At 39.1% G+C, this 20,739-nt stretch overlaps 1 protein-coding gene across 1 annotated transcript in view; it reads right to left on the reverse strand.

The window, feature by feature from the left end:
• Window positions 1-5,783: 5,783 nt before the first annotated feature.
• Window positions 5,784-20,739, reverse strand: part of LOC135802115 (fibronectin type-III domain-containing protein 3A-like) — a gene marked incomplete at its 5' end in the record, with an annotated part of 40,692 nt that continues 25,736 nt past the window's right edge. Inside the window, 8 exon segments of the mRNA XM_065315640.1 lie at window positions 5,784-7,964; window positions 8,023-9,098; window positions 9,101-9,645; window positions 9,708-10,434; window positions 10,437-10,491; window positions 10,561-10,877; window positions 10,880-10,982; window positions 15,941-16,122. Of these exon segments, the coding sequence (XP_065171712.1) occupies window positions 7,617-7,964; window positions 8,023-9,098; window positions 9,101-9,645; window positions 9,708-10,434; window positions 10,437-10,491; window positions 10,561-10,877; window positions 10,880-10,982; window positions 15,941-16,122 (3,353 nt within the window).

A 20,739-nucleotide genomic window follows, 5' to 3' on the forward strand; every position in this document is an offset into this window, starting at 1 on the left:
CTAGTCCTGTTACTTCCGATCATAATTAAGTAAATTGATTTACATTCTTCGCAATCGCCGGCATATACTAGAATCGGGGGTGACCGGGGTTTTACAAGCGTGATTGCATGCTGCTGTGTTTATCAATCGTGGATTAATTTTCGGTCACCTGTGCGCGCGTGTCCGTCGGCATTCAGTTATCGTTTCGCACATAAGAATAACTTGGATATATAATTAATTTCAGCAAATGAACAACTTTGATGCCCAGACAAGAAGTTTGTGAATGCACGAATGGAGTTTGCAATATCTATAAGGGAAATGATGGAGATGCGAGTGTTTTAAGGCAAGTTTTTACTACTTCCGAATTTGCTAGCTGTCGATATTTTTCTATTTAAAAAAATATTTCTATTATTATTGTTCTCAATAAAACACAATAAAAAATTATAATTTTATGCATATTTATTTATTTGTGGTGTCCCGTTTGTCGTTTTCAGTATTGACGTCTTAGGTCATATTGCATATTGCATATAAATCTTATGCGCGTGGAGCGAGTGGAACATAGCTATAGGTAAGGCGTTGTTGTTTTTAAAAAGTTGAATAACGTAAAAACATAAATAGAAGAATCAAATATAAATGACAAAAACACGCGGTGGTCGAGTGGGTACGTGCACCTGCTAGCATGCTAGTAGACACGGATCGAATCTCAGGTATCGAAGGCATTTTTCTCAAATATAAAAATATCTGGTGTAATTTGGGTTGCATATATGAATTGCAACGAAATATAAGAGAAATTGAAATACAAGTGAAGGCAATGAGAGCAATAAGAGAAATAAAATAGTAGTAAGTTGGAGGAGCGGGAGCAGTGAAATTGAAGAAGAGGAAGGGAGGAGTGGAGTAGCAGAGAAAAGATAGAAGGAAGAGAAACAGAAAGTAGAGTAGAGAAGAAGGAGTAGATAGAAGAAAGAGAGAACAAGGGAGGATCTCAGATTTTTAAATTTTTTGGTACGTGTCGTTATAAGACAGCCTACTGCTTCGATCCGTCCATTGCTCCCGGCCCATCCTACAGCTACGATGTCTCTGCGCTTCATCCCCGAAATACTCAGGCATATCAACAATTTTTATGGTAGGGGATTACCCCCAGAGAGAGGGAACTCCTTATAAGGACAATCCTTATAAGGTATTGTTCAAATATTTCTAAGTTTTAAGTCGCCTCAAGAGAGGTGACACTTAAAAATATTCTTACAAGTTCTGACCTGTAGCTGAAATGAAAGAAGGAGCACATAAATCACAGAGGATACCTTAACAATTTTTATAGTGGGGATCATTACCTGAGAGAGGGAACTCTCCTAGAGATCTGTGCCTGAAATGATAGAAGGGGTATACAAATCAAAGAAGTAAATATATCATACTATTTCTTTATTAACAATAGCATACAAGTTTAGATTTTACAAGTCAACAGAATACATGTCGCCATATTGAAACAGGACTTTCGACCAGCATAGCCGCGCACATGCAAGCAAGTACTACTTTGTACTACCGGGATAATGAAATTAGCAAATAGCCAATTTTTCTAGGTGATTGAAATGGAAACAAATATACAGGGTGTTACAAAAAGAAAATTTAAAATACAAAAAGAAAAATATTCAAACACTACAAATATTACATGATTTACATCCGATGATTAAGGAAATTAATATACAGAGTGTTACAAAAAGAAAATTTAAAGTGCAAAGAAGAAAAACCTAAAAACAACAGCTGCAGCATCATTTTCACGGGCACAAAAAACGAATATACAGAGCGTTTCATAAGGAAAATCTGAAGAAAATTGGAAACAGGGAAAACTCATAACTGACAAACAAAAGCAATTTTCTACGTGCTGTTAGGAAAACATATACAGGGTGTTGAAAAAAGAAAATTTTAGAAACTACAAATTCATAACATGAAGAGGGAAATTTACAAAGAAACAACAATATTTTAATATAAAATTGAACAAAAAGGTGCTATGAAAATAAAACACTTGCATTTTAATATACTTATTGGATTTAAATGTATTATTTGATGATAACATCAACTGCATAAGATAACCTACGGGTGAAGCATCATCAGAAATTGATAGAATATCCGGCGGAAGACATCCAAATCAGCAGACGACAAGCGACGGCGCGTAACAAAATAGTCGGCAAATACTTTTAAAATAACTATTTCTTTGTATATATTCGCAAACTACGAAAACGAAAAACTATTCAGATTTTATTAGGACAACTAGAATCTTCTTAATTTAATGATGCTAACGAGTGCATTTCGATTACGAGTAAAGTCGTTCATGTGAAAAGACAACCGAGCCGACGGCGGACGGCAAGATGAACGTGGTCGACTAGATGAATATTGTCATTTTAATAATCCTCACATAATTTTAAAAACAGTGGTTGTAATAATTAAATCATGCATGTTATTTTTAGAAACGGGACTAGGAATTCTTATAAAAATGCAACCACGTGTTTGTAATTAGCAAGATTATCGTATAGGTACACGGAAAATTAATATTAAAAATTAATAAATTTAATAAGCAATTTAAGTTAAACCGTGAAAAAAAAATTAATTACACACCTACCTAAGCAATGATGAGATTTTCTACCCTGGAATTTATTCTATCAACATAAACCTCGCGCATCGATTAACGGATACTTATTTCGCACTTAAGAAGACTCTAACCACCACAAATCATCACATAAAACACCCACATGTGCCAATTTTTTGCTGATGGCCGAAAGAATACACTACGATTAAACCAATTAACTCAAAACGCGTGGCGATTAGAGAGACACGCCTGGAGACCACGCGGTGAAACGACTGCCGTGTGCGCTGCACGTAACCAGCTACAAGGCAGATACGTCGCGGTAACACGCGGCAGTCGAACAAAAAGTTGTTTATACACAAGCGTACTGATAAACACGTAGTTGAGAAGACCTGAAGAACTGAAATTTCACAATGTTAAAGTAACCGACATAAATAATGAAATCTACTTTTACTTTCAATATTTCCCGGCGTAAGAAATGAATTGATTTGTTTTGGGATGTAATAAAATTGAGAGAAAAACACGAATTTAGTTTACATTCACTGTTAGAAATGAGAGTTAAAACATTGCGCATTAGTCTCTTAAAATAAGGCTGAGACAAAACATATCGTTCGGCGATAAGTTAAATATGATATCTACCTATTAATATTTTAATAAAGCAATTATCTCTAATATATTGGATACAAACACGCAGAAATATACAGTAAATGTTAAATAATTTCTATGCATCAGTGCAACACTCGTCGGTGTAAACTCGCTCAAGATAACAGTTGTTTACGTTCGCGAAGATGTTGAAAAATAAACACGGACAAAACTAAATTCACCGAGTGTACCAAAACGCGTGTTTACTGCAAAATTGACCTTTAACCCAAGTATTACAAAACTATTAAAAATAAGAATTTTCCTAAATATGACCGGTTTTCAACCGCAAGTCTTAAAAACATGCTAAAAGAACAAACTTTGCGGCCATTTCAAACAGTTCAGGACCGAAATTGTGTAAGGTTTCAAGTGTGCATCTTGAAAACGACTCTTGTTTTATCATATAAAAGAAGAAACAACTAACCATTGGTGAAGGGTTTGCGAGAGATATGACCACTTTTCCCCTGTAAGTTTTGAAAAATGCTAAAAAAGAGCAAACTTTCGTGGCCATTTGAGGCAAAAGTTAGGACTGAAATTGCAAGGTTTCAAGGATGCATTTTAAAAAGGACGCTTGCTCTTTCATATCAAAAATAAAACAACTAAAATATTGTGATGGGTTCGCTCCTAGTTACGTATTGCTCTAACATATTGTAAAGTGTTTGCGAATATGACCTAGTTTTCCACCGTAAGTTTTGAAAATCCTGAAAAGCAAGCAGTTAGAAAAGGAAAATAAAACAACAACAAGTAAATCTCAGTTTCTACGGATGTTAAAGATAATTACGATACAGGATGTTTAAAAAAATAACTACTCAAATTTTAAAAAAGCTTAAAATATAAGTAGAGCCCATTTTCCACGTGCGCTTATTGAAAGCAATACAATATGATGTTAGAAAAAGCGAAAACAACCAGTATTAAAAGCAAACACAAAAATACAAGATGGAAAGACCTTTCTCCTCCCGACGTGCAAAAGATATTCTATTATTCACGTGATCTTACTCAAGGGCAGAACTTCACAAAGAGAAAACAAATATGTCTATACATACCTACAATCAAACCAAAAACATGGGACAATTTATTAAGAGCAGTAACTTAAGATTAAAAGAATATATTAAGATTAAGAAATTAAGAATTACAAATTATTAAATTGCAATTAAGTACTCGCTAAATTGAGTGAAGTAAGATGCAACCGATACTCGTAGGATCATAATACGTATCCTTATAATTGATTGATGTTGAAATGCCGTCAGATATTCAAACCAGTCTATGGTATGTCATTGTTGTCGGTAAACGAGTAATATGGTGAACAAGTAATTATCTGAACAAACATTTAGTATAGACGTACATAGCGAAAACAAAAATTTGCACATTATTCAACAAACGAATTGATGCCACGATGTCGTATAAAACTTGTGATAAGTACAATCCGTGTTGGAAGTATGTTACGATTAATTTTACTTACGTGGTAGCTTTTACTCGTATATTAGGTACTTAATAATCAACGCGATTGGTTTTATTCCAATGTACATTACTGTCTAATTTCACAGCCGAAGAACCTTTACCGACGGCCGACGGAACCTCAAACGCGTACAGATGAGCCAACGTTTCATTTATGATAGATTCCGCGTGTGCTATTTCACTAACAAAACACCATTCACTGCCGCTTTCAAAAACACATTCGGTGGTTTATTCCATATTAATTGATTTTCTTAACTATTATTTATCGAAAGAAAACAAGTCGCGATGAAGATCCGGTGACTGAAATGGCACGCTCTGTGAATACGACTGCACGAGGTCACTATTGCCACTGCGATACGCTCGCCGAACAAGACCAAAAGAATTGTTTACGTACAAACACTAATACTGCGCATTGTGTATAGGATGTAGCGATAGAACATGGCATATTTCGAGCGGTTGTTTCAATTTGCTTGATGGGTGAACACAATTAAAAGATGGTCTACAGATACTAATATAGCCTCTTGACGGAGGAAGAGAAAGAACTGGAAGACACAGGGTTGGTCCATGCACTTACCGTACTCCAGAAACCAGTACTGGATGATGCAACTAAATCCTGGCGATGGAGGGATTTCCATTGCTGATGACACAAATGGTTTGATTGTATATACTGAGAACAATGTAATTCCCGGAAAAACTAGCAACTCCGATGATAACCGGCACCAAACTCATGAACATTAATAAGATACAAAATTTCGTTTTTATTAACAGTCAGCCCGCTAATTCACATCGGTATTATTATACTTTAATTGTAAAGTCTCAAGAAACACGACGTGCCACGAGATATGAACGTAAACAAACTGGCGATTGAACGAACGTTCGACGCTATACACCCCACCAACGTGCCTAAAAGATTATTTACCTGCACAGATAAAGACGAACTACAAAACACGAATACTCGTATACGAGTATTCTGAAGCATCAACAAAACACGAATACTCGTATACGAGTATTCTGAAGCATTAACAAAACAAGTCGACTATGTTGGGAAATGAAATCTAAATGGTTGAAATTCGACCGCAGATAAATGTGGGAATAATAAAGCAAATGAGTGTTACAAAAATGATTGAACAATCAATTTGTTTTACATAAAATATAATTGATTTATTTTTATAATATATAATATATCTATATTTATATCTTTGTGGCGTGTTCCGGAGGCGACACGCTTAATATAATTAATTTTTATCTCCATCTTGCATATATTCACATATTTCATTTCTTTTCTGTTTATCCAAGAGTCTTTAAAGTAATTGATTAGATTTCATTAAAACTAATTTTCCATCATGTTACTCCAATGTTAGAGATTAATTATTCGCTCCTCCTATTTTGATTCGAACGCCAAAATTTACAATAATTGCATCTCAGTTTCATCATGTACATAAATTAAACTAGATAGGACCATTTTCAGCCAATCGTCGATTAACACATTGCCTAAAATTCATCGATGCATATACCATATTCACGTTTTTGTTGCAGTTTTGAATGCGTTAGTGTAGTTTATACATTTTTCCTAAACGAAATGCTTTTGCAATCATTCGTCAATTTTTTGCGTCTTTTAAGTGAAACACTTCTCAAAGAAGTGCTTGAATTCGTAGTCAACATATTTCATTAAATATTCATACGATTAGAGATAATTACTTATATAATACCTTCAACCTTATAAAGATACATATAAATTTACATTTATACATAAATAGTTTTTACTTTCATTAAATTTTAGTGTTTAGTTGTGTTTTCATTCTCGGTTTTAGTTTTGTATATAGTAAATGCGTGAGACAATCATCATTGACTCGCTCGAAAAAAATATCTGATCGAGAACGAAACAAACATGTTGAACATTATTCTTGGTTTCCTTATCAGGTTTCGCTTCTATTGCACAAACACATCCTATATCTTGGAATACAAGAAAATGCAAATCAATACACGATGTATCCGCAAACCCCTTTCGTAGGCCTAAATTATCTATCTACTTCCTCCACGATCGCATCGCATTCCGTTCAAAATTCGAACACATTTTGTCCGCCTTGCTCAGCGCCCGTTTTGCAATAAAAATACATTCTTAAACAACTATCAATATAACTTTGCTATAAAAATATGTATGAATGTATAATATAAATATACAGATGACTGGAATAACAATGCACGTTCGCGGAACGCGCTCGTGTGATCGAGATTAAAAATAAAATATACTCGTATATAACAGGCGAACCCCAGTTCTTCAAACGTTTTAGTTTTGCCTCTGCATTCGGTTCTCAGTTTGACAATTCTAGTCCATACTCGACTCTCAAGTTTAATTTTCACTAGCACCAGGCTGAGTACGGAAAAACACGTATAAAAATACCAAAACTGTAGCTTTGGTCCTCTATATGTATATATCTATTTATATTTCAATATATAATCTGCCTTTATATATAATATATTCAATATTTAATAAAAAATAATGATAAAATTTAAGCCCTGTACTATAATATAATACTTAAGAATCTGCACGTCGCAATCTCGTGTGGTTTCGTTTCAAGCTTCAAATTTTCGTAGCATTTTTGTTGCGAATCATTTGGAATGCGATTATGTCACTTGTCTTTCCCGGTACTCAAAATTTCTCCTGTCCGCCGCAAATAACCAGAAACAAGTAAAGAAACAATCAACAAACAAAACATATCATACAAAATATATAGCTATTTGTCTTATCTTACTCTCTTAGCTTATTAAATAAAAAATAATTTGATTTGGATTGAACAACATTTTAGTGTTCAAGTTTTTTCTCATTTTAAAGCAGGTACGACTATATTTTCTCTGGTTATTCCGCGTAATTCAGAATCAATGCAGTTGTATATTTGAATGTGTGAGTGTGTGTGTTCAGATTTCGTTCTTATTCCTTGTCGTTTGCATTGACGCGAATTAATTGCACCTATGTAAAAAATAACACACACAGGAACAAGATGAAGACGACCAAAATGCCGACGATGATCGGATACTTAAGAATAGACAGCGGTTCCTTGTAGCGCTGCCAGAGAGCTGGAAGCTGGCTCTTGGCCGAAGCTTTGTGGCGATGATGTGTAGGTGTGCCACTCGTGTGGGCTACGATGCGTTGCGTCGAGATGGTTTCAACTGCTGTAGTCGAAAACTTTGCAAATGGCGTAAAGGGCCCGGCGAGATCAGCATCCTGCGTCTTACGAATGGGACATATGCGCACTGCATACTCACACCCGGCATCAAGGCGTTCCAGAGTGCATCTAGTGTCCGGACCTTTATAAACCTATAACAAAACGCAAACAATAATATAAGCGAGACAAATTCCGAGTTAAAGAGCATACTTCTTTATATTGTTGATCTTTAAGCCTAGACAACTGAACGCAATATTCGATCGGATCTGGATTCGCGTTCCTCGACGGCATCCATTCCACGGAACAACTATTCTGATCGACATCGATAATTTTCGGAGGCTTGATTGCTGCCGGTGGAGCTAGATTCGTCATGAATTCATAATCATCCGAATAATCTCCCTCGCCGGCATCGTTACATGCGCAAATCCTAAATTTATACGTAGTCGCTTCTTGTAATTTGTTCACTTTGTACGTGAATGCAGTGCCTTTGAAAACGGTTTGGTAATCATAAGCGCGAGGACTCTCCATTTCGATGATAAACGTAGTGTATTCGGGATTCTTCCCTTCGCCCCACTTAAGTTTTAAACAATTGTGTCCAACGCCAATACATTCAAGCTTAGGAGGTGCAGGCGGCAACTTCGCAGTTGCCACTCTCAGAGTAGATGACTGGGGACCCATACCCTCAGAATTCACAGCGCGTAGTTTAATTTTGTACGAAGTCTCCGGCTGAAGGTCTTCTATGACATACTTGGTTATTGGTTCTTCCGTGTGGATTACCTGATCGGCCACTTCTATGATATATTCCGAAATGGGTGTGCCATTGGACGAGGGCTCAAGCCACGACAAGGCGATAGAGGTTGGTGTGGAAGTGTGTCGGATGTTTTGGATCTGAGCAGGAGGCGCGGCTGGTGTGATGGTAGCCGCGATGGGTGAATACAAGCCATAACCGGCGGAATTAGCCGCCTGAACGCGGAAATAGTACGTTGTGAAAGGGGTGAGATTTTTCGCATCGTAGGAGGTACTCTCGCCTTGATAAATCAATGTGAATTGATCGTCCGCAGTGCCGTTGGACCCCATTTCCAGACGGTACTCCGATATAGAAGCACCGTTCGTAGCTGGTGCACTCCATTGGACAAACACGTGCGTTGAAGACCTGCATGTTGCCGTGGGCTGAGCACAAGCTTCAGGTGGAGCGGCACCACTCATTAATGATGCTTCCTCAGCCCACTCGCCCGCTCCGACTCTATTCAAAGCACGAGCTGTGAATACATATCTACTGCCAGGTAAAGACCCTCAACATTACATTCGGTATCTTTGCTCTTATGTACCAAAGTTTTGCTTTGATCAGGAGCAGTCATCTCAACCTCGTACTCAAGCACAGGAGCTCCGCCGTCATAGTCAGGCTCGGATATCCGTAAGGTAAGTCCGGTCGCACGCGGTTTTCCCGCTAGGCGGATAGGTGCGCACCTTCCTGGGCAAATAGCCTCCGTCGTGACCGTACACAGGTCGGAGTAGTTGCTACGGCCGCCAGCGCTCTCACAGCACACACGCAGCTGGTAGGTCGTGCCCGGTGTTAGTTTATCACAGTTCGCCTCCGGGTCGGCGCCACCGTAGCACGTCACATAGCCGCCGCTAGAGCTCATCTCAAGAATATACTTGGTCACAGGTGGTCCGCCAGTGTCAATAGGTGGATCCCACTTTAACCGAAAGGAGCGTGCGTGGATCTTGCCCTTGACCACCGGATTGGAGGGTTTCGCAGGCCTATCTGGAAGTGTCTGGAAGATTACTTCTTCCGACCATTCGGAAAGACCGCCGTCATTTTTCGTTCGCAATCTAAACATAATTAGAATTAAATATTAGGATTCATTTCAATATGTAGTAAATTACTCTCTTACCTAAATTTATAATTCGTAAATTGCTTCAGACTAACAGCGGAGTGTTTGGTCTCCTGTCCATTATAGACTGGCATATAACCATAGTCGGATGTGTCCATCGCAAGAATGAACTGGTCGTCCATGGGCCGACGTGCCCACGAAAGGTGCAGGGCCTGGATGTCGGCCCGATCAAGTTGAGGTGGCGACGGCTGTGTCGGCGCGTTCTCCGACGTTTCATACACCACCACATCACTGTATTGACTGCGTCCAATATCATTGACGGCTGAAAGTCGAAACTTGTACGGCGTCGCTGCGGTGAGCTTCTGCAGAGAATGCTGGTTGCCACGCGACTTATACAATTCGACAAAATCACCGCCTTTACCCTCGTCGTATTCGAGGATGTAATGCAAGATGGGCGAGCCGTTCGCCGTCGTTGCGTTCCAGCGTAGTTGCAGTGTGCTCTTTGTACGCGAGATGAGCTTGGGTGGAGCAGGCGCGTCTGGTTCACAGGCGGGCGTGGTAAATTTGAGCGGATCGGATGCTGAGCCTTGCAGTTCGTCAAAATGCACCTGTAGACACACGGAGTACTCTAATCCAGGCCGCAAATCTTCGATGCGGCATGAGAGCGATGTTCCACTGTAGATTGACTTGTATTTCATTTCTTTACTTTTGTCACTGAGTAGCACCTCGTAGCGCAAGTCGTTCTCGGGGATGTCCAGCTCGTGGCTGTCATTGCTGGACGCTTCGAGAGACGTCGCGGTGCCGCCCATTGCAGCAAGGCACTCCTTGAGGTCAATTCAGACACCTAAATTACAAAATTATACCGTTTATAATAAATCATTATAAAAATCATGACGTTGTAAACAAAATTTACCTTGGGTGCCTCTACAGACGACAAAATATCAGTAATATGCGCAGAATCATCATCATCCTGCAGACTGCTACTCTCCTCGCCATCTTCAGAGGTACCAACACTGTTCATTCCCTTATCTTTTACGCGTTTGATGCCATTGACGAGTTCTTTGCGACCGCCGATGCTGTCGACCGACTTCTGCTGTTTGTCCAGCTGTTTCTTCTTCAGTTTTATGTATTGCCGTTGCGAGCGTTCATCTTTGCAGAATGCTGGCGGTGGTGAGTGTCCGGATGCCGAGAGTGGCTGGTGCATAGGATGCGTTGCGCCGCCACCGCCCGGGGCATGTTCGAGTGAAAGTGCGGATGGTGCGAGGCGAAGTTGGGCGGCATTGTATAATGGTAGGTTTGCGGCGGATGGCTGGTGCCGTTTGGTGGGCCAGCACCCTGTAAACAATACAAACAAATAGTTAATAATAATACTACTTCAAAATACCAGCAAAACACGTGTATACCGATGTAGATGTTGGATTAGCACGTTTATATGTGATAGTAATAGTCGTTTGTTGTTTATTCAAGCTATCTTGTTCCGTCTGATCGGATTGAACACTCTTTTCAGCTTCCATTTTGGTCCCGCAAATTGGAACATATGTTTCACCGTGAAATGTTTGCGAAAACACCACGTTCGGTTTGACTGCCGGCTGATTCGAAACTGAGTCGGTGAGTATGGCATTCGGTGGCACAACTTATGTGACGTTAATCGTACGTGGCGACCGTGTATGTGCGAGCGCAACTATAGAACTGATAACAACGCCGTCGTCACAGAGATAAAAGCCGTGGCAATCAATAGCCGGTTAATGTTACCGTCTCAACTGAGAGTTGAATTACACGCAAAAAGTGGAAACAAAACAAACGTATCATAAACAATGAAACAATAGGTACAAATTACGCATTTTTATTATGTTTTAATTTTTGTACTGATCAATAATTTGACATTGAAATAAAATAGTAAATTTAATTTATTTTCTATATTTGTTATCAAAACTTGAATGTATTATTCAGGATGTAGCACCAGTAAATCATTTTATGATTCTGAGAAATAGCGTAATAGAAGCGAAATGTGCACATTGCACTTTTAAAATTCAATTGCTATTGAATATATTAGTTAGTCATGTGAATTATATCTTATCGAAGCGTCATAACATCATGGTGCATGATTGTACGTGCTTGCATAAGCAAAAAAAGCACAAACAAACGACATGGATTTTCAAATATCCGGTTATAAATTGTAACACATTTTACTTGTTGAATTTTGAATCAGGATTTATATTTTTCTTTGGATAAAAGAAACCTAGAAAACATAATATTAAACTATGTAAAACCAAGTGGTATAAACATTAGTGATTAATAATATCTATTTTTAACCATCTCCGAACGCGAAATACATAAACAATTTTAGCGGAACCGTTAAACAAGCACGGCGGGTACTTAATGTTCTCAAATATTAGAGCGTTCGATAAACAATCGTATCGTTTCAAGCGGAAAAGATGCTTAGGGTTACAATTCATCACTGTAATTAATCATTTTTGAAAGTATGCAAGGCAAACCTGTCGTAAAAAAATCAAACAAAAAAGTATACATGTTTTATCTGCGACATTGAAGAATATTTGTAGTATTTATTGAACTGTATTGGCCGGAAAGTAAAAATACCAAAATAATTTGAAACCGTTTGAAAATACTAATTAGGCAATAATTTCAAAATACAAATAAAATTACAACAAAAGCGGAACTTGAAAAAAAATGAAAAATGAAAATTAATATATAACCAGATTATATAAACAAAAAAAAACGCAATATAATTTGAACAAACCAATGTCCACAAAATTTAAAATCGTAACACAATACCTACAATTAAATTTAATCTATAATTTTATCAATAAATTTCGGCAGTTTTATTCTCAAAAAAAAAAAAAAAAAACTCCCGCGCATTTTTCAATAATTAGCTAATATTTTAATCAGAAGAAGGCGTAATTCGAGTAATTATTTGTCGTAAAAAATAGTTGTTGCCGGTCACCCGATCGGTCCCGAAGTCAGGCACTGTCGGCACGCAGGATGTAATTTTAGATATACAACGCTTTATAATTGTACGTAATTGCGGATGTCGCTATCTCGCATATACAAATTTTAAGCAAACACGAACGTGTCGTCTGCGTATGTGTAAGCGCATGATGAGCATATCAGATCAGAGCAAACCAACACGAAGCAGAAAAATCACAACGGAAAAAGTAAACTATCAAAAAGCGAGCAAGGAAATAATAATCACATTAAATTTAAACAAGCAAAATATCCATATTGGTAGATTTGATTACACCGTGAAATATAAATAAAAATATGCGTGAATGGCACACGACATTCACATGACAACATGCAAAAATGTCATCAACAGGCAGCGCGTCCTCAAACAATGATTCTAGATAAGAATAATATTAGCACGCTTCCGCATTGTTAATCCATTTTAACATTCATCTGCCAAAATGATAAATTATGCTTTATTACATGTCAAAACACGAATTAATGTAGATGGCGCTATACTTCCAGTCGTACTCTCGTTAATTGAACAAATTGAATAACGTTCCGAAAACGTGAGTGATAAAACAGCATTTGATCAAACTTCCGGCGGTGACTTGAATGCCCGCCCAGGTCAGAAGACACAGAAACTTCCGGTCGGTTTATTCAGACCCACAGACTCATTGCACGTTAGCTGACTGCGGGAAGGCCCTACTTCCTTCTTAATTAACAAGCAGCAAAAGGCATTCATTTGGTGTCGTGCCTTTAAAGAATGGCAAATTTCTACATAAAATTGATGTTATTGTTGTGAGTGCCGATGCATTTAGAAAGTTCATAAACTAATAAGCAGCAAGTTCAAATCCAGGCAACCAAATACGTGTTTGTTGTGAATAATAACTGAGATATTCACAGATTGCATAGCTGAAATATTCAAAAGAAATGAAAAAGTGATTGGTTCCACTTCATCTCGTACTTAATGTGCGATCATCTCTCGACGTCGTGTAAACGCAAGAATTTACAATCCGTTCTTCGTCCTTCATGTTTAGTGCTGCCTTCACACAGTTAGACAGCATTCACTTCGTGCGTATTATATTTACATTTACACCGCAACCGTATGATTTCAAATCATACCTACTCCTCCTCCAGTTGGGCATCAAAACGTTCAATTTATTAACAAAACGATTACTTCTCGTCTGTTTCCTGGTCAAAATCATATTATATGGGCGAGTTTCTTTCGTTAGTTCCTTCACGACGCACCAACAATGTTGTTTACTCTGCCGGTTGCCAGTTACGTGAGTCGGATGGCGTCTTCGTTTCTAGAATGTAGATGTAGAATGTATGCTAGCGTACGTACGTATCGAAATATTTCTCCTCCAAAGTGTGTTAAAGAGCAAAAGAGTCGGCAAGTCGGCCGGCGCCCAATGAGAACATTCTTTGCTCTCGCGAGCGCGCGAGTCGTGCCTCGCGGCAATAATGCGCCTGGTCAATCACCTCCCCGATGTCTGACTTTCTCGGTGCGGTTCGGTTCGGTTTGTCGGATTGTGAGAGCTTCAGCATTGCTTTGGTACACACCGACTCTGAACCGAGCACGATCATTTGTTCAATAATATCAAATAGATATCAACCAAAAGGAATCTAAATTTGGGCAAATTTGAGCAATTCCTTAATGATGGCAGGCAACCAACAAAATACAAAAATCAAAAATAAAGAAAAACACAAGAAAAGTTATGGATTTCGTAACAGTTCATTGACAAAGTTGGAAATATGGGTAACCACAGCCGTCATCATGATTAGTATGCTTAACTAAACATGGCAGGACACAATTTATAGCATGTCATGGCAACTAGCTTCAGCTGACTGAAACCCTCCGGAAGATATTTCGCTGTGAGCGTCGCGCATTGGCACATTCGCATTAGTCCAAGATGTTCGCCGTTATTATATTCAGCGCGAGAGACAACGGCGGCATTGAAATTGACATAATGGTGAATGGCCGCCGTCGACAGCCAGGAATGCCAACCACACACAAGCGCGCACAGACCCTTGCAGAAAGTCAAAGCGGCCGCCAAGCCGGGAAAGAGAATTCATCTATATGCAAATCGCACCCGAATGCAAAAACGAACGACAACCGTCGACAACGAAGACGATTCCAGTACTTCATGAGATTCTCCAATATGCAGAAAAATAATAATACGAAGAAAAGTGTAGAAAATTACGGCGAGGGACACATAGTGTACTTGAAATGCGATTTTAAATTCCGGATGTTACCAAAATATTTGAAGCGTGACGCAAAACACCTTGAAAGACAGTTCTTTCTGACCACCGTTTGGAATGTGAACATTGTTGACCCATGTCAACTTAAACTAGTCTATGACTCATTTTTTCTTCCCGGAAGCTTAAAAACACCGAACTGTTCACTTTAAAATTCTAAACTAGCGTAAAATTAACATAAATTTAAAATTAAAAATGTTTGCGCAAGCTTTTAATTTTTCCGGCTATAATCATCACGTTATGTGTGTTTTTACACGGTGTATTTGTTTTCCTAGTTACATGCTAAGTGCTAAAAGCTTAAAATCAAGTGATACATCTTTTCTATTTAGAGTTTCCACAAACTAAAACTTTCAATGTCACCCAACGCAGGCCCCATTTGAGTTCAAATTTAAGATCGACCCAACTTAAATCTGCCAGCACAAACCAGAACAAAATGATAGCGAGGTGCTCAGGCGAGTCGGGTTTAACAAACACCACACTCCAGAGAATTAGAGAGGTACCGCGCGTTCGCGGTTCGCGATTTCAAAAGACGATTCACAATCCGTGATCTGCGATTCGGAAAAGATTTCGACATACTCATACACACAGAAAACTATACCACCTACATCTAAACGTTGCGGTTGTTTTTAAGTCGTCTGCGCCGTCATTCAAGAATGGAGAACCGAGAAGCGAGAGTTGATATCGCGCGCGTATTATCCCAGTTTGCCGACATTTACCGGCTGTTACCGGCACCGGAACGCAGCAGATACGAGAGTGGAATGGAACTTTCCGAGAATAAAAAATTCGGACGCAAAGAGATATCCTCGCACGGTTCAGCGATTCCATTGTAAACTCATCAACTTGGATGGAACTTAAACTTGAAAAGAAATCACTTAGAAATTTAAGAGTTTAAGTAAATTTCTATTCGACAAGTTTCTAACTTTGGCGCACTTTCAATAGATCGCCGACGATGAATTTATAAAATATGTTAAGTATGTCTTTAGGTACCTAGATGGCGCTAGTGTTATATTATAAACTATCAAAATGGAGTTTTTAGGGTTTTAATGATTAAATATATAAAATTAACTTACGTAATGTGGCGGATTGTGCGAGGTGAGCGGCACGAGGGCGGGATGCTGCGGCGAGAGGATGACGTGCCGCAGAGTGCCGCTCTCGTCGACGATCTGCTGCACGATATGGCCGGGCGGCACCTGGACGGGCATCGCGATCGGCGGCGACGAGTTCGTCGACACCATCGGTACCGTCACTGGTCCTAGAATAAACGAACACAAACAATTGTTTATTTATCGAATCAATTCACAAAACATCGTTTACACCACAGACAAACATCGTTATTTATCCGAAACTTTAACTTAACTTGCTTCTCAGTCATTTAGCAAATATTTTTATAAAGCATGATAAATTCTCGTAGCTAACGTGCTCAATTTCAATTGTAAAACAATAATAACGGATTTACCAGCGTTCGTTAATTGTTATTCCTCACACACCTCGTTGCATGAATAGAAGAATGCTTATTCTTACAACTTACAAGGTGTTTCAAATCACTTGAGTAAATAATAAAATTAGATTTCTTTAAATCTAGTTAGAATATATCTAGCAACAAAAAAGCATCAGCAATCAAGATGTAAATTGATTGATGTCATCTTCAATAAGCAGGTATCTTTAATAAGTAAGTCAAGTTGCTTAAGTGCCACGCGTAAAATTTGAACATTGGTCGCATGAATCACGCCGAGGCGGGCGGTCGCCACATTCACCACGTGAACACTACTACACTGCGAATACAGCTAATGCAAATGCAAAATGACCGTTGATATACGACTTAAGTCAAGACCAGTCAAGCCAAGAGCTGACTTAAGCCACAAGTCTAAACGAACAAACGGGCGACATATAAGAGACTTGGAGCAATACAGGATTTCTCGGAAACGCTCAAAAGAGACCGCCCGATGGCGACTAATGATCAGCCAGCAAGAGATATCAAAACGAATATTTATAATATAAAATTCAAATATTTATATGCTATCAAACCTCAAGAGTCCACGCAGATATATAAACTATATATGAGCTTGATTGTTGTAAGGCAGGATAGTAAGTAGGTTTGATATTTATTTGATGTTCATGGCAAAGGCTTGAAGATCAAACAAGTAATATGCGGCCATATCATATACAAATGTGTTTTAATAAAATATTCTTATTGCTGGTATTCTTGATTTAGTACTTGCTCTATAATATATACAGGAGTCTACGTATGACACATTGGAAAAATTTGCAGGTGACCAAACCCAAAGACCCCACAAGTTACACACTACACACACATACAGATACATCCAATTGGGTTTCTTTTCATTTCTGCGCTTCTCAAGTGCGTTTTATTGGCCAAGCACGAGAAGATACTCATACGCAGATACCATGCGTCCGTCCGCGGTCGTCGTCGAACGGCCTTGACGCGCGATGCCGTTGTCCTCCGCACCGGATGGTGACCTTCAGCTTATTAGTCGCAGCTCGACGCGCGCGAGCTCACAACGCATGCTCATTCCGATTTTACTTAAGTCAACTCAACTCACAACGACATGAGCTACCTTAAGCTTGAATAAAGCAGCGTATCCAACTTGATCCAAAACCAAACTTGCGTCAAACTTGGTCTTTGAGGCTAGAGTTGGGGACCAAGAAATGATTTAGTGACTTCGGGGGTTTCGCGTCTGGCAACTTTGGACTTGTGTATCCTGTTAGTTGGTCGAAGTTGAAAGTTGCCACTTGTCGTTTGGTCACTTATGAAGTCACCAAACAGACGGGTCACACGCGGCCACAGACAATCGTTATAATATGCAAATTTACTCGCCACCTCAGCCGAAGATGTTTGCAACATTGTTGTAGCAAACGCGACGTTTTAACAAGTTTCCAAACACTACTTTAAGTGTAATGCGCGAATATTTGCAATTTGTTGCCGACAATAATCATAAATTTTGTTACAAAGTGGATAATTTTATTTTGAGCGTACTTCGATAATACGATTTAACCATATTTTCCATTCATATTTGTTAGTGTAATAAACTTAAAAATAGACTGTGCAAGTGAATTTAAAACTGCATACCCTCCACTGCATCGACGATGGTTAATGTAATAGTAAACGGCTCGAAAACACCGCAATAATTAACACAAACTCATTGGATTTTCGGTGTGGGTGAAGGTTTAGGTGTTGTTCGCGCCTGCATTCAAATCGATTCAAGCTCTATGCGCTTTGACATTAAAACTGGCCTAATTTCAAAAGTGCGCATTAACATTTCCCGCATCGAATGCAATATTTCCATCACGGGTCAACTATGAACGTAAAACTACTTTAATCAAATTTTCTGCTGCAATCAACTACCAATATCAAAGCTCGTTTAATGTTAATAACTGTTGTATGAAAATCCGACGCAGAAGAGACAAAATCAATAAAATTGACACCTGAATATGGCGCCAAAATATAAGCCTCACTACCGAGAATTTAGTTTAATAGAGCTCACCTAAATACTACAAATTGTTTAATATGCAACTACTACAAAACTCAATTTAAATATGAATAGAAAAAAAGGAAAAGTATTGTAAAATTATACTACGCCACTCGAAACTGTGAATACTTTAATTATACACCTGGGCGGCGCCGATGAAAGTACGTTGAAAATGTGTGCGCGAGCGTACAATTTACAATTATAATCCAACAAACCAAACACAATGGGCAGGTCGTTGCCGGGCGTCCGCATTGCATAGTTTCTAAATTTACAATTTTCTAAAAGTAGAGCAGACGGAACTGCCGCCGCTAAAAATACAAACATCGCCTAGAGAAAAACAAGCGCGAATTTTCGCTGCGAAAAAGTTCGCTATTAAACTATTTTCAACAATTTCATGCGTTTCAAACCATGACATGCGGACAATTTTAAAGCACGTTATTATACTGCAACAAAATGACTATAAACTAGTTTCTAAAACTAAATATGCTGGTGAGATCGATGAGAAATACGCCAAAAATGAAAATAAATAAGAAATTGATTTTTCCATAAAACTATTTACGAAATAAATAAACTCCGGAATGGAAATAATAAATGTGAACCAGAGTAAATTTCCGCTCAGGCAATTTCGTGCGAAACCGCAATTTGATGAATTTGACATTGACATTTAAGACGAAATTGTCGAAAGCAATGTATAGCTGGCAAAGCAACAGACGAAGACATTCTAAATGGCTGATTTCGTGGCAGCAACTTAATGTTAAAAGATATAACTTGTTCTTAAAGTAAGTACCAACATATTTACTTTATAAAAAACGTGAAGAATTTTAATCTTTTTTCTTTTTCAAGTTTCTTTCCTTGTTCTTGAACAATAAAATTGTGTTTTCCTGTAATTTATCTCTCGGGTAGACAATTAGCACAACATGTGTTTCGCATTCCTTTGTCTTCTTCGCGCCGCGATAGCAGGTATTAGAATACCGTTTCGTTTTCAATTATGCGCCAGCTAACATTTCGCTCACTTCCTAGGCTGGCGCGCGGCGCATTGCATTCGATATTTAATTATTACGCTTCTGGTTCATTGTTATCCACTTCACTTCACTTCGTCTGCGGCTTCTTTCTTTTCCTGGTTATTTAATACTCCCGTCAGGCCATGTCAGGCCGGGCGCGCCGCGCGTTGCATCGTGGTGTTGTGTATGTCGAATGCAACATTTTCCTCTTCCTCACATTTTCCCGCGTCGTCATCGTCTATTTTGCGAAATTTAATTAAACACCTTTTACTCGCGGCCCGCCGCAACTTTACTTTACTTTTAATAATAATTACCAACTTTTACTTCTACTCGCGCACACGGATCAGTGTGCTGGGACGAGAGCTTTACATTTCTTGGCGAAATGTCGCCGCCAAAGCAGGTTACGTTCGTGCATTGCAATGACGCGGAAATTGCTTCCAACCGTTCGGAAATGAACTTTGCTCGTTGGGAGATCAGCTTCAAGTAGAGCGTCAGCTTGATTGGGCTTTCCCACAATTATTATTTACGAAAGAAGTTTACAACGCGGATAAAAATTGAAAAATAATAAATTGGAGCTCTACCTTACCGACAGACACAATTCTCTATAGTAATGTATGTCTGAAAAATTAATTAAAGAGATTCCAACAAAACAATACCGAACCAATTGTACTCACTAATGAAAATAGAAGTACAAGTGAGCAACCCCTAAGTACATTTTCATGTATTTCCCTGGCGTCTTAAGACTTATTTTTTGTGCCTTCACAGTTCAACATACCGTAGTCGCCTCCATGCACGGTGCACATGTGGGGCGGCCGGCCGAGCTCCGGTGGCACGCTATAGTATGGCGCGCCGCCATTGCCGCCGCCGCCCGTCGGCTCCGCGCCGGCCGGGTAATACTCCCCATGGTGCGCGTGCAGATGGTGGTGGTGGTGATGATGGGGCATGTGGTAGGGCGACGTGTGCATCGCGTACATGTCATTGTCGACGGTCTGGCTGGCGACCATGCCGCCGCTGCCGCCGCGTCGTGAGCCCCTACGCCGCGACACTTTTGCTCAGGCGGATCACCGCCTCCTCCTCCCCTGCTTTCCCCGCCCCCAGACGCGCACTCAGCACTCAAAGGACGCGACGGACACGACACTCTGATGGCGGCGTGGGGCGCGTCGTCGCCCACATCAAACACTATGATAATTTTATTACGCCGATAGGAGCTGTGTGTCTATGTCCAGATGAGAAGAGAGGCGGCACTCTACCAAGACCTAAATTAGAAATTGATACAATGAATTCACGTTTTGCTGGCGTGAACTATAACTTTCCATATCATATACCAAGATAGTATTAAGTTGTATTTATTCAATCGATAGTCACTCACTTTTAATTAAA

The sequence above is a fragment of the Atheta coriaria genome, unplaced genomic scaffold (genome assembly GCF_025399875.1).
Source record: "Atheta coriaria isolate IRGN ID8LTWV9N9 unplaced genomic scaffold, Caltech_Dcor_3.1 hic_scaffold_15_pilon, whole genome shotgun sequence".
NCBI classification, from domain to species: Eukaryota; Metazoa; Arthropoda; class Insecta; order Coleoptera; family Staphylinidae; genus Dalotia; species Dalotia coriaria.